Source organism: Glandiceps talaboti, chromosome 10, assembly GCF_964340395.1.
Source record: "Glandiceps talaboti chromosome 10, keGlaTala1.1, whole genome shotgun sequence".
Classification (NCBI taxonomy): Eukaryota; Metazoa; Hemichordata; class Enteropneusta; family Spengelidae; genus Glandiceps; species Glandiceps talaboti.
Window position 1 is genome coordinate 21,656,757 of NC_135558.1, and position 24,756 is coordinate 21,681,512.

Sequence of the window (24,756 nt, forward strand, 5' to 3'; positions counted from 1 at the left end):
GCAGTGTTGGTTTCGATCTTGCATATTGCTACTCCATCTCCCAGTCGCCATTTCAGGGACATGATATTGTGACAGTGCCGGCCCCGGCCAGGGGTAACAGTGGGTCTGTTAACAAGATTATCGTAACATTGTAGCGAGTATCAAAGCATCATCAACCACGACTAGAAATTGTTACATGTTCGGCGCACGAGTCCGACATACTACTACTAGAAACTCAGGCATGGCAATACTACGGCCTAGGGAAGTACAGTTGAATTTCCGGGTTGTGGAAGTACGGTTTTGACTTTTATGTCGTCGATAAATGGGTATTTGTGTTACATGTTCTAAAAGAATAAACTACTGTTTTATGTTTTCGGTACAGTAACATTCGTCGGTGGTCAAGTTGAGTTGAGAAATCGTGATGTTCCGCAACTCGTGGTATCAGGACATAAACATCGAGACGCAAGCGATGAATGTATTCAGTTATTCATAGCTCGAAATTTCGTAACGTAAATGACGTTTTCATTCAAAATTTTGAAGAAAAAAATTATGTCTGAATTAGACTGACGAATGCTGCGACTCAATCTTACACGATCAGTGTACCAGCTTGACGAAACGGCTACTTAGGGGAGAACCATTTGATTTCGGGGGGGGGGGGGGGGGGGGGTATGGAGGAAGTAGGTACGGGAGCAATTTTTTTTCCAGTCAGAGTGACAGCAATTTTTTCTTTCTACTGTCAGTCCTACATCAATTTTTTTTTCAAATGGAGTAGCAGTGCAAATTTTTTCTTAATCAGTCATCACTTTAGTGTCAACACCCCTGGAAAATGGCCAAAATCAATATGAATACCCCTGGAAAACTGACGAAAAACCCCTGGAAAGTCCTGGAATTTTGTTTTGCTTTAAGTGTACGAACCCTGACATAAGACAATCTTCAAATCTGAAAATGTTTAAAAGTAAGTGAAAACACATCTCTTCAAATAAGCATTCAGTGTTGACTGACCATTTCAGTGTGGACTGACCATTTCAGTGTGGACTGACCATTTCAGTGTGGACTGACCATCTCAGTGTGGACTGACCATTTCAGTACCAGCATAGACCTATTGCTGGTTCCAAGATGCATTGCACATATGTCCATACAATGCCATGTATTGTGTATGTGCTGAAAGGATTGCATGCGCTACTCTGGGGGTTAGTTGTCACCTGACCGTACCCTGGGTTGAACTGTAAAATCCCTTTCTATCATTGATGGCTTTCAGTCTCTGTTCTATAAAATCACTCATAATCAAAGAGGTCAACGTGTCTTTCCTGAGGAAAATGTTATTTCAAACGTAATAAATACGAAACAAGACTAAATTTAACAACATAAGGGGCATCCTCTCATGCAATGCATCTTAGAACCAGAAAATGAACTGTGAAATGATACCACGGTTTTACTTTAGTGTCTGGTGGTGTAGAAGCTCTTTTAGTTAGTTAATTTATTGAGTGAGTGAGTGAGTGAATGAGTGAGTGGATGAGTGGATGGAAATAGAGAAAAACACCAAGGACAACCTTAATATTCCATTATTTTACAGTGGTTTCCCTATCTGTTAAATCATCTATTTTGTATTAAACCATCTCATAGGCTGAAGCTGAAATCAGAGGAATGAGAGACAGATTGCGAAAGACAGAAGAACAATATAAACAGACTACAGACAAAGCACTTCAAGCTAAGGTAAGGTAGAATTTTGTAAACAGAAGAGTTAGCTGTGTCAGTAAAATAGTAGGATTTTGTGAACAGAACAGTTAGCTCTGTCAGTAAAATAGTAGAATTTTGTGAACTAAACAGAGTTGGACCGATTGCCATGATATTTGGTGGGTATATTAGCCGGGTGTCTAGTTGGGAAATTGTTCAAATCAAAATGATCTTACCACCAGTGTATGATTTGGTTAAAAAATGTTGTGTATGGTTAAAAACTTAAACTCCAAAACTACTGAGCAGATTGATCTGAAATTTGGTGGGAACATTCATTGAGGTGTTTAGATTTAGAATTGTTCATGACATGATGATCCCATCAGTGATATGCAAATTAGGTCTAAAAATATGTCTTTTGGTCAAAAATCTATAATTCCAAAGCTAATGAGCAGATTGGGCTGAAATTAATGGGGATACCATCTGGGGATGTGTAGATGAAGCTGTATTCATAACAGGACAACGCCCATAACAACAGCTAAATTAGGGTTTATATTGCAAAGATGAAAAGTGGGAAGGGTAGGCAAGTTAATAAAGATTCCAAAAATGTATGCAACTATCCCTAGCAACAAGACCATGTCCATAGCAACAACCACTTACACAGTTGTGCTATAATGCCATTGGCACTGGTTTTTAAGTTGATCCATCAATTTAGAATGTTGTATTATAAATTCTAAAGGCTGTTATGGAATTCTCACTTTAATTTAGCTCTGATATAATTGTTTCTGTTAATAAATTTTCATTCATTTTGATGTTTTGTTTCAAGAACACACAGGAAACTAATTTGTTCTCTGTTTTGAAATGTTTAGCTTGCTGAACAGAAGAAAGCACATGAAGCTAATCTACAACAAATGCATCATGATATGAGGAAACTTAGCGATAAAATCAAAGAAGCTGAGAGAAGAGCAGAAGAAGAAAGAGCAAGGCAGAGACGAGAACTACAGGTAAAGAATTATTGGTAAACAAGAAATACAGGCAAAAATGCAGAGTTGATAAATGATTGACATTGTCTCAGTCATACAAATATCTAAAATATGGTGTAGAAAATTACTTCACAAAACAACTCTTCTTTCCAAATTCCAGAACTACCCCACAACCACATCAGCCATTGACACACATTCTTTAATTTGACATATAATATATATACTGTTATTAATCTTCCCACAGTAATCTAATAGAAATAATCTCTGAACGCTATCATTTCCTTTGCTTTAGGCATTACAAAACCTTCCAGTAACGCCCAAATCACCCAAGTCACCCAAAAAGACAGAATCCAGCTCTGAAAAAAACCCAGACCAGAAAAGTACTGACAAAACCCCAGAAAAGAAAAGTACTCCAGTTAAAGTGACCACTGATCCAAAGGACAAGGAAAAAATTAAACAGCTTGAGAGAGCATTGGATGATGCCAAGAAGAAAGAGAAGGATATTGACAAGAAGGCTTCTAAGAAGGTCAGTGAAAAGAATCCTTTCCTGTTATAAAAACATTAAACATATTTGGTAGAATAGTTTTGGGTACTCAATAGATAATTAGTCCCAAGGGTATTTACTATTATGCTTACAAGACTAGACTCAAATAGGTCTTGCCTAACTTGATTTGGTGTTCACCTTACTAGACCAACTAAACATTTAATGACTTTAGTGACTCTACTAAAAACTTGCATGGTTTCCCTTGTGATGGCACTTCATACAACAAGCCCAGAGTTGATATTCAGTAGAAGAATTTTGTAATGAATCATGGTATCAGAAGTATACAGTTTATGAAACCAACAAATCAAATATCGCGATGTGTTCATGATATTCTATATGATTGGACAATATTGTTGTCAGCAATCAAGGTCGTGACCCCAGTGCATGGTTATGAGAAATAGCCTGCAACCAGATTGGGAGCCATGTTGGAGCCATGTTCACTCCAATGTCTGTTTGTCTTTAAGTAAGAGACATTATTTCTGTATGACTTTATGAATTTTGCAATATATCTAATTGATAAATATTGATTATATGGATAACTTCAACCTGAGTGTGGTCTCTTAGTCCATATATACACTACTTCAGCTTTGATCATGGAACATCCTACCGCTGTGATGACTACCTGCGAAACAAAACTGCCTTGACAACACTACCCACCTACCAATAATTAATTATTACCCCTAATAATCACCTGTCGACCGTGATCAAAAACACACAATAATCCGAGTCCCAACAAGTCAATGAGACTTACTTCTATTCAGTCCGAACGCGAGTTTCTGAGGTGTTACGTGGGTCTCAGACTCCGGCTAGAGTATCGTGCCCTAGACTGCCCTGGCTGAAAATAATAGATGTAAACTCACTGTCACAAGCCAAATATGTGATAATACAAGGTCACGACGAAAACTGTAAAACATTTAAAGGTCACTCTCATTTCATATATAGACAACAAAATTAGACTGGCTTTATTTTTTGTCTGGCCAAGGTAGTCAAAGGCCTACACTGCAAAACCACTGAACTTTAGTAAGCAATCAACCTCTGGAATGGGGCAAAAATCAGCAATGGGAACATTAGGCTTGGTTTGAATTATTATTTTTTGAGTCAATAGAATATCATTAGAATCATTTTGATATTGACTTATAATAGTAGTTGAGCTACCAGTTTTATCAAGGTATGCTCGATATGTTCTCCAAAATTACTAAGTATTTCCACTATTGTTGCTATTGACGGTAGGACACAACACCTACATAAAAAGCCAAATCAATCTATCAAACATAGTAAAGTCATCATTAAAAGAAGATTCATCACTCAGAGATTAATTCTGACGAGTATCAAAGTCAGAATTACTATTGTCCTCCATTGCTTACTATTTTTCAGCAATACTCAGTTTTCCGAAGTCCCAGATGATACTCTAGCCAAATATACTGCCAAAATTTGTACTTTAAGCCAGGCAATTGTTTTTCAAAATTCAGCTTTGGCGCCCTGACTATATTCTAACTGACATGAAATGGTCCCCTCTATGATGATGTCATAATCCCCAAAAGGGAGAACAGTAGGCAATATAACTGTAAATTCATGGCTGTTCAGGTCAGGTCGGCTGCTGATTGCCAGTTTTAACTCTTTTTTGCTGACTTATGCAATTTTGAATAGTTAGCTTTGCATGTACTGGCTATGAGACATATAAAGTACATTTTTCAAGGTTGTGGTATGGAGCATTTTGAATCTGAATGAGAAGGAACACTGCTTGTTTTTTAGGTTGCTGAAGCTGAAGCCCAGATTGCTAGACTTGAAGGTGAATTAAGGAGGAGAAGATCTCGGGATGAAGAGGAAAAAAAGAAAGAAAAGGAAAAAGAAAGGGAAAAAGTGAAACAACATGAACAGGAAAAGAAGAAAGAGAAAGAAAGAAAAGACAGGGAAATAAGAGAAATCAAACAAAAAGAAGAAGGCAGAAGAAAAAAGGAACATGAAGAAAGAGAGAAAGAACGACAAAGAGAAGAGGTGAGTTTTTTTTCTCCTTATTCTATCACTTTTTGTTTAGTATTATTGTTTGACATTGGTAATTAACTTAATGTATTATGTAAGTGTACAATTATATTAAGTTAATGATTTGTGTTGTGCTGTGTGTACTGATGGAAAGTAAAGTAGTGGAATATTTAGGTTGATATGAAAGATTCAAGGCATGGTGTGTGAATGTTTGTGTTTGTTTTGATGGTTTCTGTGTGTGTGTGTGTGTGTGTGTGTGTGTGTGTGTGTGTGTGTGTGTGTGTGTGTGTATGTATGTATGTATGTATGTATGTATGTATGTATGTATATATGTGTTAGTATGTATGTATGTATGTATGTATTTATGTATGTATGTATGTATGTATGTATGTATGTATGTATGTATGTATGTATGTGTTAGTGCACGTGTCTCTTTATCATGTGTGTATATAATATCTTGTATACAGTTGTCTGAGTGTATATGATGTGTATGTGTATAATATTATGTATAAATCTGAATTGGTGAATATAAATTAAGCAGAAAAGTAAATTGACAGCGAAAGTAGTAGAGACAGTATTCAGTGCTCTAGGATTTCAAATACTAGTAGTTGGGAAATTATAGAAAACTATATTGAGTTTTTTTGACAAGCTTAGTAATTTGGCAACATTGCAATTGATAAAGGTACTCTGTATATATGAGACTCTCTAACACAAACCATGGTATGTTTTAAGACCTGCTATGCTTTTCTTGTCATTTGTTGAGTAGGATTTTGGCAGTTGTCCTCCTAAACTTACCCTCTTACAATTTTGTCACAAAATGTACAAGACTTTTAAACTTTCAATGTTTACAAATAGTCCTTTGTCATGTAAATGAACCACAGTTAAAGTTTACACACTGCAGTATGCAAATGAAAACAGTCACATGCTTTCATTGCTACCACACAAAAGGTACATTTTGTATGTAGGTTACTGTTCTATGAATATTCATGAGATTACTCTCCATGAATGGGAGGATGATGTATACACAAACAGCTGTGCTATGTTTCTGTTAACTCAGTGTGCATCGTTCACAGATATCAAATGCAGTAAGATCCTCACCAACATTTTGAAAAAAAATGAGAGGGACAGAAGTCATTAGCAGTATGATGTAGTTGTACTGTGGTGTGTTCAGTACAGTGTAGTAATATACAGTATTAGTAGTTCTTTCTCAGCATAGAGTTTTACAACTACATGTACAAGGTAAATATATAACTTTATATTGCAATTTGTAGTTTATCATTATCAATGTGTTGTAATATGTAAATTACTCAATAGATTGAACTTTATGTTCTAATATGTAGTAAGTTTTCGTAAATTTACACTAGTTAATATACAGACTGGTTAGTACCTATTTATGACAGAAGGGTTGATTTATTTCAATATTTTACACAATTGTACTATAATTACTGACACATAATCAGTGTATGACATTCAGTAATTACTAGAGTAGATGTTTTGTATCTTTGATTCTTTGTGAATGATGATAGTATAGTAGTCAGCAATAAGCAGGAATGTGTGTGTGTGTGTGTGTGTGTGTGTGTGTGAGTGTGTAATATACATGTATACTTGTCAATGTCAAGTGTATGTATGTATAAGTTAGTGTTTGTTCAAAACCCTGAGTGTATATTATTCCCTGTGTATATCACTATGTTTTAGAGTAGGTACACAGCCTAAATAAAACCATAATGTGACTATACATTGCATTATTGATTTACTACACACTGCTTATTGTCGTGTCTTGGACTGCTTGCTATAAATAATAAATACAAGTTGTCTAATATCCAAACAACAGGACCTAGGCATGTACCGGTATGTTGTCAGAATTATTGGCTGTAATCATAGTACATAGTACTCTAAAATTAATTGTATTGTAAAGTTTACTTTGTGTTGTCCATTTTGCTAGGTAGCATCAGTATTCTCGGTAAGGCTTATTTGCACACTACTTACGCAAAGTCTCTGTCTGCTCTCAATGTCAAATTTCATATATTGTGCAACCTTATATTTATATCCAAGCATCAAGAATGAAACAGAAAATATATACAGATAAAGAATAATTAGTGGTTATTCAAATGAAATGTTGGGATAGAGTTTTATTTTATAAGAGCAGGTAAAAAGTGTTAGCTTCATATTGCAAATAAACATATGATTTTGCATGGCTACCATGTCACCCTTTCCATGTTTTCCCCTTCCACTTAAGTTGCTCAGTCTTGAAAATCTAAGAGGGAACACTGGGTAGCATGAGTATGACACTAATTCATCATAGAATGACACACACAGCAACATTACATCAAATTTGAGACATAAACACAAATTTAAAAAACTAATGATATTGAATCAGGGTAAGCTATAACAAGATACATATAACAGTAACTATTGTTAGTATTGTATTACTATTGCTATTAGTCTACTATTATCTAAAAGTGTTATAACATGTAACAACTGGAAAGTAACAATTGGTCAATTTCTCTTGGAATTCCATTGATGTATCATTTGACACTGTTAAGTGACTTGAATTGAGACTGCTAAGTGTCAGAATCATTCCATCCTGTCATTCACTAACTGGTCTACTACCCCTATTACCATCTAATGGAATGATCATGGTCTATTATGAAGCAATAAGATTATACCACTGATACATTTACATTGTTTATCCAGAGATGTGTCATCAATCATATACGTTATGAATATTTTCAACTATCTACAATTTATACATTTATTAGACAAAAGTTTCATTTTGTAATCTTGTATAAATTTAAACTATGATCATTTGGTTGAGTCCAATATACAAGAATATACAAGTTGTAAGTTGAATCAAAATTTGAAAAACCTGGTTCAGAAATTTGAAAAACCTGATTCAGAAGTGTTAGTCTAAGTTTAGGATGTATGATCTATATACTTGTAAAACACAGTAACTGTTATAACTACATGTAGGCTTGTCTTTCAACTTAATATAGCATATGTTACAGTAACTTTAAAATGTAAATCCCATTTATCTGTACACAGAACCAGTATAGAAACCCACAAGCTCGTAGAGCTGCAAGGGAACTAGCTAAGGCTGAAGAAGAAATTAGACAACTGCAAGAATTGCTGGAAGACAGAGAAAAAGAGTTAACTGATGAAATTGAAGAAAGTGAGAAAGTATCTGAAACTGTTGGTAAGTAACACTCACCTGTCAAATGGAATAGTCCATAGTACAGTACTGTCAATGCTACCTCTATATGTAAGAAAAACACAATAGTACATAGTACAGTACTGTCAATGCTACCTCTATATGTAAGAAAAACACAATAGTCCATAGTACAGTACTGTCAATGCTACCTCTATATGTAAGAAAAAACACAATAGTCCATAGTACAGTACTGTCAATGCTACCTCTATATGTAAAAAAAACACAATAGTCCATAGTACAGTACTGTCAATGCTACCTCTATATGTAAGAAAAAACACAATAGTCCATAGTACAGTACTGTCAATGCTATCTCTATATGTAAGAAAAACACAATAGTCCATAGTACAGTACTGTCAATGCTATCTCTATATGTAAGAAAAACACAATAGTCCATAGTACAGTACTGTCAATGCTACCTCTATATGTAAGAAAAACACAATAGTCCATAGTACAGTACTGTCAATGCTACCTCTATATGTAAGAAAAACACAATAGTCCATAGTACAGTACTGTCAATGCTATCTCTATATGTAAGAAAAACACAATAGTCCATAGTACAGTACTGTCAATGCTACCTCTATATGTAAGAAAAACACAATAGTCCATAGTACAGTACTGTCAATGCTACCTCTATATGTAAGAAAAACACAATAGTTCATAGTACAGTACTGTCAGTGCTACCTCTATATGTAAGATAAACACAATAGTCCATAGTACAGTACTGTCAATGCTACCTCTATATGTAAGAAAAACACAATAGTCCATAGTACAGTACTGTCAATGCTACCTCTATATGTAAGAAAAACACAATAGTCCATAGTACAGTACTGTCAATGCTACCTCTATATGTAAGAAAAAACACAATAGTCCATAGTACAGTACTGTCAATGCTACCTCTATATGTAAGAAAAACACAATAGTCCATAGTACAGTACTGTCAATGCTACCTCTATATGCAAGAAAAACACAATAGTACATAGTACAATACTGTCAATGCTACCTCTATATGTAAGAAAAAACACAATAGTCCATAGTACAGTATTGTCAATGCTACCTCTATATGTAAGAAAAACACAATAGTACATAGTACAATACTGTCAATGCTACCTCTATATGTAAGAAAAACACAATAGTCCATAGTACAATACTGTCAATGCTACCTCTATATGTAAGAAAAAACACAATAGTCCATAGTACAGTACTGTCAATGCTACCTCTATATGCAAGAAAAACACAATAGTCCATAGTACAGTACTGTCAATGCTACCTCTATATGCAAGAAAAACACAATAGTCCATAGTACAGTACTGTCAATGCTACCTCTATATGTAAGAAAAACAATGCTACCTCTATATGTAAGAAAAACACAATAGTTCATAGTACAGTACTGTCAATGCTACCTCTATATGTAAGAAAAACACAATAGTCCATAGTACAGTACTGTCAATGCTATCTCTATAGGCAAGAAAAACACAATAGTCCATAGTACAGTACTGTCAATGATACCTCTATATGTAAGAAAAACACAATAGTCCATAGTACAGTACTGTCAATGCTACCTCTATATGTAAGAAAAACACAATAGTCCATAGTACAGTACTGTCAATGCTACCTCTATATGTAAGAAAAACACAATAGTCCATAGTACAGTACTGTCAATGCTACCTCTATATGTAAGAAAAACACAATAGTCCATAGTAATGTACTGTCAGTGCTACCTCTATATGTAAGAAAAACACAATAGTCCATAGTACAGTACTGTCAATGCAAGAAAAACACAATAGTCCATAGTACAGTACTGTCAATGTAAGAAAAACACAATAGTCCATAGTACAGTACTGTCAATGTAAGAAAAACACAATAGTCCATAGTACAGTACTGTCAGTGCTACCTCTATATGTAAGAAAAACACAATAGTCCATAGTACAGTACTGTCAATGCTACCTCTATATGTAAGAAAAACACAATAGTCCATAGTACAGTACTGTCAGTGCTACCTCTATATGTAAGAAAAACACAATAGTCCATAGTACAGTACTGTCAATGCTACCTCTATATGTAAGAAAAACACAATAGTCCATAGTACAGTACTGTCAATGCTACCTCTATATGTAAGAAAAACACAATAGTCCATAGTAATGTACTGTCAGTGCTACCTCTATATGTAAGAAAAACACAATAGTCCATAGTACAGTACTGTCAATGCAAGAAAAACACAATAGTCCATAGTACAGTACTGTCAATGTAAGAAAAACACAATAGTCCATAGTACAGTACTGTCAATGTAAGAAAAACACAATAGTCCATAGTACAGTACTGTCAGTGCTACCTCTATATGTAAGAAAAACACAATAGTCCATAGTACAGTACTGTCAATGCTACCTCTATATGTAAGAAAAACACAATAGTCCATAGTACAGTACTGTCAATGCTATCTCTATAGGCAAGAAAAACACAATAGTCCATAGTACAGTACTGTCAATGCTACCTCTATATGTAAGAAAAACACAATAGTCCATAGTACAGTACTGTCAATGCTACCTCTATATGTAAGAAAAACACAATAGTCCATAGTACAGTACTGTCAATGCTACCTCTATATGTAAGAAAAACACAATAGTCCATAGTACAGTACTGTCAATGCTACCTCTATATGTAAGAAAAACACAATAGTCCATAGTAATGTACTGTCAGTGCTACCTCTATATGTAAGAAAAACACAATAGTCCATAGTACAGTACTGTCAATGCAAGAAAAACACAATAGTCCATAGTACAGTACTGTCAATGTAAGAAAAACACAATAGTCCATAGTACAGTACTGTCAATGTAAGAAAAACACAATAGTCCATAGTACAGTACTGTCAGTGCTACCTCTATATGTAAGAAAAACACAATAGTCCATAGTACAGTACTGTCAATGCTACCTCTATATGCAAGAAAAACACAATAGTCCATAGTACAGTACTGTCAATGCAAAAAAAAAACCACAATAGTCCATAGTACAGTACTGTCAATGCTACCTCTATATGCAAGAAAACACAATAGTCCATAGTACAGTACTGTCAATGCTACCTCTATGTGTAAGAAAAACACAATAGTCCATAGTACAGTAATGTCAATGCAAGAAAAACACAATAGTCCATAGTACAGTACTGTCAATGCTACCTCTATATGCAAGAAAAACACAATAGTCCATAGTACAGTACTGTCAATGCTACCTCTATATGCAAGAAAAACACAATAGTCCATAGTACAGTACTGTCAATGCTACCTCTATATGTAAGAAAAACACAATAGTACATAGTACAATACTGTCAATGCTACCTCTATATGTAAGAAAAACACAATAGTCCATAGTACAGTACTGTCAATGCTACCTCTATATGTAAGAAAAACACAATAGTCCATAGTAATGTACTGTCAATGCTACCTCTATATGTAAGAAAAACACAATAGTCCATAGTACAGTACTGTCAATGCTACCTCTATATGTAAGAAAAACACAATAGTCCATAGTACAGTACTGTCAATGCTACCTCTATATGCAAGAAAAACACAATAGTCCATAGTACAGTACTGTCAATGCTACCTCTATATGCAAGAAAAACACAATAGTCCATAGTAATGTACTGTCAATGCTACCTCTATATGTAAGAAAAACACAATAGTCCATAGTAATGTACTGTCAATGCTACCTCTATATGTAAGAAAAACACAATAGTTCATAGTACAGTACTGTCAATGCTACCTCTATATGTAAGAAAAACACAATAGTCCATAGTACAGTAATGTCAATGCTACCTCTATATGTAAGAAAAACACAATAGTCCATAGTACAGTAATGTCAATGCTACCTCTATATGTAAGAAAAACACAATAGTCCATAGTACAGTACTGTCAATGCTACCTCTATATGCAAGAAAAACACAATAGTCCATAGTACAGTACTGTCAATGCTACCTCTATATGTAAGAAAAACACAATAGTTCATAGTAATGTACTGTCAATGCTACCTCTATATGTAAGAAAAACACAATAGTCCATAGTACAGTACTGTCAATGCTACCTCTATATGTAAGAAAAACACAATAGTCCATAGTACAGTAATGTCAATGCTACCTCTATATGTAAGAAAAACACAATAGTCCATAGTAATGTACTGTCAATGCTACCTCTATATATAAGAAAAACACAATAGTCCATAGTACAGTACTGTCAATGCTACCTCTATGTATAAGAAAAACACAATAGTCCATAGTACAGTAATGTCAATGCAAGAAAAACACAATAGTCCATAGTACAGTACTGTCAATGCAAGAAAAACACAATAGTCCATAGTACAGTACTGTCAATGCTACCTCTATATGCAAGAAAAACACAATAGTCCATAGTACAGTACTGTCAATGCAAGAAAAACACAATAGTCCATAGTACAGTACTGTCAATGCTACCTCTATATGCAAGAAAAACACAATAGTCCATAGTACAGTACTGTCAATGCTACCTCTATGTATAAGAAAAACACAATAGTCCATAGTACAGTAATGTCAATGCAAGAAAAACACAATAGTCCATAGTACAGTACTGTCAATGCTACCTCTATATGCAAGAAAAACACAATAGTCCATAGTACAGTACTGTCAATGCTACCTCTATATGCAAGAAAAACACAATAGTCCATCTTAGAGTGATGGAATAGTCCATAGATTCAGTGCTCTCAACTTTTCCTCTATGTGTAAGAAAAATAAAATAGTCCTAGTCTCATATATAGAGTACTGTAAACTCTACCTTGTTAATATTCAACATCATCACAAAGAATACTATAATGTTAATTTCATGCTATCTGTTTTTACTGTGAGGTCGGAGGGGGGGGGGGGGGGGGGTTCAGTGAGTTCACTTCAGAGTGAACTTATATTATGATGAAATACTATAGACTTGATGGCCATCCCAAATAGTTGTTTTATGTATGTACCTTTTTAGATAATGTCTGTTTAGATAAAATTCAAGTAATTACACCATGTACTTAGTGTACTACCAATGATTCTTAATAGATAAAATTCAAGTAATTACACCATGTACTTAGTGTACTACCAATGATTCTTAATAGATAAAATTCAAGTAATTACACCATGTACTTAGTGTACTACCAATGATTCTTAATAGATAAAATTCAAGTAATTACATCATGTACTTAGTGTACTACCAATGATTCTTAATAGATAAAATTCAAGTAATTACACCATGTACTTAGTGTACTACCAATGATTCTTAATAGATAAAATTCAAGTAATTACACCATGTACTTAGTGTACTACCAATGATTCTTAATAGATAAAATTCAAGTAATTACATCATGTACTTAGTGTACTACCAATGATTCTTAATAGATAAAATTCAAGTAATTACATCATGTACTTAGTGTACTACCAATGATTCTTAATAGATAAAATTCAAGTAATTACACCATGTACTTAGTGTACTACCAATGATTCTTAATAGATAAAATTCAAGTAATTACACCATGTACTTAGTGTACTACCAATGATTCTTAATAGATAAAATTCAAGTAATTACACCATGTACTTAGTGTACTACCAATGATTCTTAATAGATAAAATTCAAGTAATTACACCATGTACTTAGTGTACTACCAATGATTCTTAATAGATAAAATTCAAGTAATTACACCATGTACTTAGTGTACTACCAATGATTCTTAATAGATAAAATTCAAGTAATTACACCATGTACTTAGTGTACTACCAATGATTCTCATGTTCCAGTTCATTCTTCTGAGTTCACTCTGGGGTTTATTTATAAATCAGACAACATGGTTTATTCGTATTGAAAGGTTGATAAAATAGAAACAACATCAAGGTATTTTACAGTTACTTCAAGTGATAAATACTGAACAGAGCATATGTTTAACCAAAATTGGATAATAAGGTGAGACATACCATAATTACTGAGCTGAGTTTTATTGCAAAAGGACTGCTTAGTTGGTTTTCTCCAAAATTAATCATTTTAGTGTATTTCAGACTTTTGTATTTTTATTTTGACATTATTCTCTCTTTCCTACTCTTATTTTATAGAATTCTACTGAAAATTTTTTATGTGTAGGCATTCTATGTATTTGGTACCAAATGTTGTGTTAATTAATTGTTCGTAGTACAATTCTAGTTATCATCATCATTATCATCATCATCATCATCATCTTTAGTTTTACTGTTGATAGAGTTCCAAGACCTGTTCAAAGTTGCAATAATTTACATTAGTCTAGTCCAGTGCATATTTGCCAGTACAATGAATCTGGAAGTAATGGGTCACATGTATGGTTGTATAGGAATGGTGCAGATTTCCAGTGATTGTTTAGTCTTGCCTTGAATGAGTTAAGAGTGTGAGCCGTTCAGTTGTTCCATGTTTTAAAGACTATTAGTAAAGAAGTATGGACGGACATTGAGAGAGGGTGATTTAGATTTCTTGAGTTTGAGTGAATGTCCATGAGTTGCAGAGTTTGTTTCCATGTTTAGAAGAGGAGAGGAGAGAGATCACAGAGCCCATGTGTAAATGTATATACAGGTACTTGTATCATGTTGACTCAAGCACACCTGTAGGTTAAAGTGGGTAATTTCAAATGACGAAGTCTATCAGGGTATGGTAAGTCTGGGTATCAGTTTTGTGGCTTGGCACTGCAGAGTTGATCTGATTAGATTTATAGGGTGTCAAACTCTTTGTGTATATTCCAAATGTGGTCTGATGATTCCACGATATAAATACAGAAAGATGTCATGATCAAGAAACTTGAAAGTCCTGCGAGTTATTCCTAGTAAAAGTTGATTTGCAGTTTGACTGAGTGATTTTTGTTGTGTGGTGGTCAAAGTTTAGCTTGTTGTCAATGATGACAACAAACCTGAAATTATGTGAATGAGAACATGATATATGAATATGTTTGATAAATATCTAAGTTATTCCAAATATGTTTGTGCAGTCCTGAATATTGTTATAAGTAAATATTGATTAATTTTGTAAATGATGATGAGAGAGAAAACTAGAAATACAAATATTGTTGAAAGACTTGACTGATTAGTGTTTTTAATCTGTTCAATAGAGTTGTCTATTTGAACTTAATATTTAACATTGTTTGATAAAATATCTGAATTATTCTAACAATCTGTAATCTGCATAATTTGTGGTCATACCTACTTGCTAAGAAGTAAAACATTGACTATAACATGCTAGTATAAACATTGATATATTTGTGATACCATAGACATACCTTGTGTCTGTCGACAGCTCTTGATATCTGCTTTGCACTTCATGCTAGGGGGTCAAAATAGAACCAGGTTGACTTATTCTCAGTATCTGTAATAATTGTATTTTAATCTTTACTTCATGCTAGAGGGTCAAAATAGAACAAGAAGGTTGGCTTATTGGGAGAATAACACATGCCTAGAATAATGCATATGTAGTGCATGGAGTGTGGGTCATTTTATCAACCAAGAAACTGAATGTTAATTATTTTTTATGACATGCCAGGATGGTGAGATTGTAAGGTCTACCTGCAGTAATAGTAATAGTCATTACGTTGACACCAGTATGACCATATATTATGCAGCAGTTAATATCTATCTAAAAATATTCCATAATTGATTGGTATTTCATCTTGTTGTGTTTGTATATATGTATCTAGCCTAGCAATATAGATTGTTTGAAATGTGACTGACTTTCCAAGTCATTGTATGAATCCTACAACAAAACTCTGTTTAAATGTATACTTTCAGAAAGTATTAATTTTGACATACTTTCCTTCATTACTATGGTTCTAAACCATAACAAACAACTGAAAGCAAGCCACATACAAGTGTACCATCAGTGCTTGTTTTATCATGTAATATCTGCTACAGACAGTGTGAAAGCAACATCTGTCTACCCAGTACCTGCCATCAATATAGCCCACCTACTGATATAACTCATAGTCATTGCTGTTATAAAAAAAAATAAAAAATAAGAACCCATGAATATGAAATTTCAGAGATGATAAAGTGTCCATAGATCAACTGTTATTATAGATATAGAAACTTACATGCTCCACAGATAAACACAGTGAATGGAGTTAGGTTATCTGTTTGTGAAACTGACAAGGCCATAGAACCAGTCATCACATGCCACAAGTCAGCTGGCTGTGCCTGTTAAAAATTACCCATGTGTCCTAGTGTTTGTGTATATAAATAGACTATATAAATATGAATTCATAGTGCTGGTATCAGAGAGTGTGTACGGGACATCATGGCCAACTCTGGTGATGAAATTGAGTATTATTGGTTGCCTGATTCAGAGGGTAGGTTCTGATAAAAATATGTACAAAATAATCAAATTTTTATGTAGTAATTTATACTATGATGGAGTTGGTGTGAAAAATGTAATTTTAGTTGCCATAGATACAAGAGTTTAATTTTGTATTTTAGATATGGTGTATGTACCTAGAAGGTGATGGGTTTCTTGAGATGGGAGGCAAATTATTGATTTAGGTATCTTGTTAGTGTTTACATGTAGGTTATATAGAGACTTGGACTGAGGGTAGGGAGGGTTTAGTTTGGTGACAGCTGTGATGATGTTATAGCTATAAATAATAGTCAATGATCTGTATGGTTAGTTAGGATGTCATATCTTCTAGTATACAGACAGACTATCAAGCCTACATCACTCGTCATCAGTGTTATTATTAAAAGGTTCTACAACTTAGATGGAGAAAGCTAAGAAAATTGAACCCCGCCTTATTATGATAAACCACAGTTTTGTAGGCTAACCCTGTAAAGTGACTAGGTAGTTTACCTACTTACTGAACATAGCAAAAACTCAAAGTATGCATTTTATTTCAAATATCAAATTTACCTTAATGTTGAGGGAGTATATCTGTTCTGACCTATACATCATTTACATGTAATATAATTTTTCATGACTAAATACATATATAAGATTTGTTGTGTCCCAATATGTCATATGTCCCAAAATTTCATCACCAGAGTTGATTCTGTATTCAAGTAGATTCTGTATTCAAACTCATTGATATTTAGTATATATGCTAAATACATTATGTACAGTAGGGAAATATGGTATTTTCAATCAAATTCTATCTGTACTTTAGTGGGAAAAAATTATAATTTCAGTATTAAGATAGATTTCAAGTGAAAATATAGTATTTTGTGTACTACCAAGTACAGTACAAATGTCATGTACAAATGTCATGTTATAGGTGTTAAACAATTTATCTAACCTTTTAAGACAATTCTGCTAGGGTAAGCTCATTTTTTCCTTTTTCAATTTCATCATATTGATTTTGATTTAGAAAATACAAAACTGCATGTACATAGTAACCATGTGTTGACTACACTTGATGCTTTCAAAGTGTCTATAATTTAGTTTTCCAATCTAAGCTACTCATTTATTGTAGTAGTCTCATTTTTTTTCACAATCAAAGAAAGTCATGTTTTCACAGAAAATAACTTTGATATGAGTCATGTGTTATACTGGCATACTGATTTCAGTTTTCATAACTAGTGTAAATGTTATAAAGCCTCAAAATTCTCAAATTCATTACGTAATGATCAGTTGCAACCAAAACTTTCCCACAGTTGACCTGAAGTATATATATATATACTGTGTTATTGTTCAATTGACAATAAACTCAAGGCCAATCATGTTGCATTGATTGTTTGTGTCACATGATTGAATTAATCTACCAGCAGGCCAATCCTGTTGCATTGTTTGTGTCACATGATTAAATTAATCTACCAGCAGGCCAATCATGTCGCATTGTTTGTGTCACATGATTATTAAAAATTAATCTACCAGCATTTTTGACATGACAAACGTAGGACAAGTTTATTCACATTCCACTATTTGCATATGCCAAATTTGCATAATAATAAGTTATCTCCCCATGCTATGATGAAGGCATTAAAACCCTAATTACTGACATATCTATACACAGTTTATAGCTGAAGACAAAACTTGGTGTCTTTTCTACCAATTACAAATGAAGTTCAAGATGTGTTGAGATGAAGACAATATTCCACAGAAATGTAAAGATTTCGAAATATAGAACTTTTTATACCACTTCATATTGAGCCACATTAAACATGACATTTATGTAACCATGTAAAGAAAAATAATTTATAATTGATATTCAAATTTGATATGTAAATATGTATTGTAGTAATTTTTAGATCTGTACAAAATACAGCTGTAACATATTGTAATTGTCTTGTCAGCTACGCTAGCTAGTTTTGGGTGTTTTATGACTGACTAGTTGGGGTGTTCTAGGGCTGGGCTGTGTGCTTTGAAATGTTATATTATAGATAGCTGTTATAACTCTAAATAATTAATGCTAACATGGCTAGTAATTCTGATTTACATTGTACAGCTGCCCAGCAAGACGAGATAGATAATTTATATGATCAGCTGGACGACCAAAGGAATGAAATCCGACGACTACAAGAACAGCTATCAAGATATGGAGGACCACAGTTCTCAGGTAAGGCATCTAAATATCAATAAATATCAGTCTGGAATACAAATGTAGATACATGTAGGTGAGGAATACTTTGTACTTATATTGCTTTTATTGTCTTGGTTTTCTTGTAGCTTTAAATTCTCAATGATGTTTTTAGATTAGTACCCAATGACTGGGTAATCAGTTTTGTTATCATATCCCACTGATTTACAAAGTCTTGGATTCCTGTGTCTCAGTCACAAATTTAACTAAATGTTCCAAAGATTTCAGGGTAGTCATACAAAAGTAAACAGGGTTAAATTATTGGAAGTACATGTACACATTTTATCGTCTCCAGGCTAAGTCTCAAAGTAAATCTTTTGTGTAGATATAGTTTTATAGGTGAGAATACTGTTGTATACGTAGGTATAGGTGAAAATACCAACAAATGAAAGATATACATGTAATATTGTATATTGTGTTTCTGTTTGCATGAACCTTCAAAAAGAGGCCAGAATTTTATTTCAACATGTTGACATATTGACAGGTACATAATATGTAATATATTCCATTTGATGGTCAATTAATTATAATATACCTTATCAATCATTTTTTTAATAATAAACATATAAAAAAGTATGGTACAGGTATCAAAATATCAATAACAATGTTTAACATGCTTATTAACTCATACAACAACACATTGCAAATGTTATATCACTTTTCTGTTGCGTTTGACCCGGATTAAATAGTGGTGATATGAATCATCTATAGCTACAGAACTTACACATCCCGAGCAAATACAATTAAAATGATGGAACAAAAGTCGCATTCAGACAAAGTTTACTTAGGTTTTGAAACTAAATTTGATATTACATGTACATCGTAAGGTTATAACCAATAATTTTGGTTGAGAAACCACAGAACAGTATGACCTGTACATAAACTTGACCTTGCAACAGGTCAATGATTATGTAATTTGCGTAGCTGATGCCATTTTTTGATGAGCGACAAAGAATAAAGTGCAATGAAATGATGCAGTATTAGTAAATTAGATTCAAAATTGTTGACAAAATAGGTTGAAAAACATAATTATGTGATAAAACATATAATCCCATGAAATCAATGTCAGTGTTGTGTCATAATGCTCCTTGTATGATTCCATAGACTACAAATTCTTGCAATTGCCAACCAGCTCAAATTTGTATTATTCTGTGGAATCATACTTGGAGCACTATGATGTAACACTAACATTGATTTTGTGGGATTATATATAAGAATAGATAGCCCATTTAATTGTAGACTATTTAGATTATACCAGCAATAGGATAAAAATGGGTACTAAAAGAACATAATCATCAATGTAGTAAAATATATATTTACCTGACTAGCGAGCTTGACCATCTACATTTTTGTATACTGGTCTATTTGCAATACAGATACCCAATAGACATATATTGTGTTGCATACACTAGCTAAATATCATACAAGACAGCTGTTTCTGGGCTTTGTCCTAACACTTTGTAGTCATGAATAATTTGTAGTATTATTGTGCATGCAGTGTCATTTCAGAAATGCACCATTTCAAATGAACAATGGAATTTTTTATTTTGAGTTCACTTTTGTTGACATCAATCAGTTTTCATTATATTTGACAAATCTTGTTTTACAATGTATGTATACCTGATTATATTATGTATTTTTATTATAGACAGCTACATTGTAGTTATAACAGATGTCACTACTACATGTACTTGTAGACTATAGACAGCTAGTAGTGACTACTACTTATATAGACAGCTAGTGGGGACTACTATTTATATAGACTATATACAGCTACTAGTGACTACTACTTATATAGACTATATACAGATAGTGGGGACTATTATTCATAGATACTATAGAGAGCTAGTTATAAAAGTTATGTCACTTGATTTGGCCTCCCAAAACAGGGATATATAAATGGGATATGTTACCATAATGGTTACCCAGTGTAGAAAACTGTAAAGTTCCCCCAAATTCCCATCAATCTCTGTCGCCTAGTTACAAAACCCCAGCAGAAGACCCTATTATGACAGGTCAACATTTAATTCATGGAATTCTTAATGGTTTCTTCAGATGATGATCCAGAAATGAATGCTTTGATCAATGAGATAGAAGAATTGAAAGATGCGCTGTATCACCAAGGCAACCGTGTTGAAGACATTAGTACACCAAGAGGACCTACCACAAGAAGAGTTCACTATGGTGATGTTGTAGATGAGGTAGGATATTGTTACTATGGTAATGTTGTAGATGAGATAGGATATTGTCACTATGGTGATGTTGTAGATGAGGTAGGTTATTGTTACTTTAGTGATGTTGTAGATGAAGTAGGATATTGTTACTATGGTGATGTAGATGAGGTAGGATGTTGTTACTATGGTGATGTAGATGAGGTAGGATATTGTTACTATGGTGATGTTGTAGATGAGATAGGACATTGTTACTGTGGTAATGTGGTAAGATAGGACTTTGTTACTATGGTGATGTTGTAGATGAGGTAGGTTATTGTTACTTTGGTGATGTTGTAGATGAAGTAGGATATTGTTACTATGGTGATGTAGATGAGGTAGGATATTGTTACTATGGTGATGTTGTAGATGAGATAGGACATTGTTACTGTGGTAATGTGGTAAGATAGGACTTTGTTACTATGGTGATGTTGTGGTGAGATAGGACATTGTTACTATGGTGACGTTGTAGATGAGATAGGACATTGTGACTATGGTGATGTTGTGGATGAGATAGGACTTTGTTACTATGGTGATGTTGTAGATGAGGTAGGACATTGTTACTATGGTGATGTTGTAGATGAGGTAGGACATTGTTACTATGGTGATGTTGTAGATGAGGTAGGACATTGTTACTATGGTGATGTTGTAGATGAGGTAGGGCATTGTACATTGGTCTGTATGTTTAAGATTATAGTATTTAGCTTGTATCTTAAACTGTTTAGTTTCAGTACACCCCACCATCCAGTAACTGGCCAACTGGTAGACAGATCCCATCTAGAACACCACCCCCACCACCAACAGACTACTACCCTGAAGATGATGGACGTTACTACACATCACCACGTGGTAGTCCAGGGAGGTACTACACTAGACAACCAGATCCAGGTAAATACTGACAGTGTCCCATCACTAGACATCATAAATGCTTAGCTAGCTGTATATAGAACTAGTAATAATGATAACATAATGCTGAAAGGAACTCTGTAATATAATGTAGTACAAATGATTGGCACTACAAAATATTATCACAAATCTTATTTCTTGTCATTCCATGGGGAGGGTCAAATATGTAGGTGGGGTTGCACTATTATGTTGCATTATTAAGAATATTTGAATGAATTTTTGTAAGTGACAATTTTAAACTTAATTTGCACACACTACTCACCCTGTTAACAAATGTGATAGCTGACATATACCTTTACAAGAAGGACACCTTTTATTGTGATTCACAAGATTTGCCTAAGTCAACTTTTTAGGAGTAGATTTGCCTGACAAAATACAGAAACAGAGAAACAAGTGATTGTATGTACTCGTACTGTGAATTTTCCTAAACGTCAACCTTTGCCATAGTCACAATTTATTTTGTATACTTTCTTTAGGGTATGATTATCCTACAGAACCAGGACAAATGGGCCCCCCATCACCTCCCATCTATGCCGGTGTTCCAGGCCCAGCCCCAAGACCCCCACAGCCAGACTTTAATGTGTCAGGTATACAGTATGCTGCAGCACCTCAACCAAGTTTTGCGGCAACTGGGCCAAGCTATGCAACACCCCAACCAAGTATGGTCCAACCAAATGTTAATATGACTGCAGCTAATGGTGCAGTACCAGTTGCAGCCCCAGCAAGTGCTCCAGCCTCTGCTGTGTTTGTCCAAGCACCAACTACAGCAGCAGCAACTCCAGCCGTGTCAGCTGTAGCGTCAGGAGTTGCTCCACCAGTGATTATTACATCAGCTGCAGGTTTAACTGCAATAGATCAACACCCTGATCCACTACCAAGACAGATAGAATTACCAGCTGATATGCTGTTTTGTAATGTTCCAGAACATCATGATTTGGTAGGCAGTAAAGATTTATCAGTATTATATGGCAATCTATCTTGTGTAGTAAGATAGGTTACAGTTTGTGGTGACAAAACACCATAGAGACATTGCCAAGAAAGGTGCAACAGTTGCTGTATAATAAATATGATAACTAGTCTAAGCATTCAAAGACTCTGGATTATAAAGTGAAACTAAGATACCCTGCATGTACAAGACATATTTATAAGTTTATATATATAACAATCTAATTTTGACCTGGCAGCACACACAATGGACAAATGCATTTGACCTGACAGCACACACAATGGACAAATGCATTTGACCTGACAGCACACACAATAGACAAATGCATTTGTTGGCAAATCACACTACACTGTACAAAAGATTCACTGACTCAAGCCAATTTTAACTCAACTATTGTCATTCTCAGTGCATAGTTAGCAAAATGACAAGACTTAATTTGTTTAATATATTGTATATATTGGCTATTGTGTTTCTCTAGGAAGATGAAGTTGCTAAACTTCACAAGTTGTTAGATAAACAAAAGAAAGGTGACAAGAGAAGAAGACGTAGTCCTGGTAGTTCAGATTCTTTGGTGTATGATAGATTGGACGAAGCACTTGAAGTAAGTTTTTCCCTAAACTTTGTGGTATGTATTTACAGAAAGTGTTACTAATTGTTCTCATTGCCAGTTTTCAGAAGGATACTGGTAGAAATCACACTGTGTATTCAAAATTGATAATTTGCAGCAATTCAGTGCTGGTAACTGCAAGGAGAAAATCAGCTGCCAGTCAGCCACTTGTAATGTAGTGTGGTATGCCTGGCAGTATTTTTTTTTTTTTTGGTTCAAGTACATATGTATACCCAGGACCAGTCAAGTCCCTTGTCAATGCACGTGACTCCAAAAAATGGCAGTTATAGAATACATAGTATTACTAGAAGTCACTTTTATGGAGAACATTACTGTGTGAGTCACTTCTTCACTCACTTCACTTATCACATAACAAATTGAGGCACTACTACATTGATGACTTTGTAACCAGTCCTGTCAAACCTTCTCTACTTTCCACTACTACTCATAGATTCAGTAAACCCAAGCCTTTCTTTGATATTGTCTTCCCACCATTTCCTCATCTTCATTTCCATCTTCCTTTCCTTCTCCTCACCTAGCCTTACTTAATAGTGTTTGCTAAAACATGCAATCTTGAGGTATGCCCTAAAGTCTTACCACATCATTTTGCATTTGTCAGGAGATCTTTGTAAGAAGACCTACTGTGTCTATAGCATCAAAGTAAACATGTACTATTCACAGCATTCTTAGGATTGACTTGAAATCCAAATACCAGTGAAATGTTACCAGCTTACCACAGTAAAATACTATAGTTAGCACAGTAGTAATGAAACATTCATACATTTGTGATCACTTCATATTCAGGAGAATTTTACCTTGCCTTACAAGAAAACTTACAACTCAATGTTTTGTTTTCTGTAGGAGAAACGAGAGGAACTTGATGCCTTGGACTTAGCTGTGGAAAGACAGCGAGCTAATCTTAGACGACTAAAAGATGAAGATGCTGAATTAAAACGAGACAAAGATGACACATTACATGAATTACAGAGACTGAAACGTGCTAAGGATAAAGAAAGGGAAGAATTAAAATCTTCTCGTGACAATTCCAAAAAAAGGTATCCATATGGGTTAATATTTCACCCTCCAATGTGTTACTATTTTGGTATCTTACAACAAATGCTAACTAATATTTAATTTGCATATTTCAAAACACCATTAATAAAGC

At 34.2% G+C, this 24,756-nt stretch overlaps 2 protein-coding genes across 4 annotated transcripts in view; one reads left to right on the forward strand and one right to left on the reverse strand.

Moving 5' to 3' along the window:
- Positions 1-16,520, reverse strand: part of LOC144440757 (haloacid dehalogenase-like hydrolase domain-containing protein 3) — a 47,541-nt gene extending 31,021 nt beyond the window's left edge. Inside the window, exons 1-2 of the mRNA XM_078130136.1 lie at positions 16,451-16,520; positions 15,644-15,687 (exon numbers count right to left, since the gene is read on the reverse strand). The gene's annotated coding sequence lies outside the window, so the exon portion shown is untranslated. The remainder of the gene's footprint in view (positions 1-15,643; positions 15,688-16,450) is intronic.
- Positions 1-24,756, forward strand: part of LOC144440901 (centriolin-like) — an 84,052-nt gene that overhangs the window by 22,831 nt on the left and 36,465 nt on the right. For all 3 annotated transcript variants that reach the window (XM_078130347.1, XM_078130348.1, XM_078130349.1), the window contains exons 15-25: positions 1,603-1,692; positions 2,520-2,654; positions 2,926-3,159; positions 4,930-5,172; positions 8,200-8,350; positions 18,791-18,901; positions 20,978-21,123; positions 21,858-22,020; positions 22,515-22,975; positions 23,463-23,585; positions 24,453-24,646. In XM_078130347.1, coding sequence (XP_077986473.1) covers positions 1,603-1,692; positions 2,520-2,654; positions 2,926-3,159; positions 4,930-5,172; positions 8,200-8,350; positions 18,791-18,901; positions 20,978-21,123; positions 21,858-22,020; positions 22,515-22,975; positions 23,463-23,585; positions 24,453-24,646 — 2,051 coding nt within the window. The remainder of the gene's footprint in view (positions 1-1,602; positions 1,693-2,519; positions 2,655-2,925; positions 3,160-4,929; positions 5,173-8,199; positions 8,351-18,790; positions 18,902-20,977; positions 21,124-21,857; positions 22,021-22,514; positions 22,976-23,462; positions 23,586-24,452; positions 24,647-24,756) is intronic.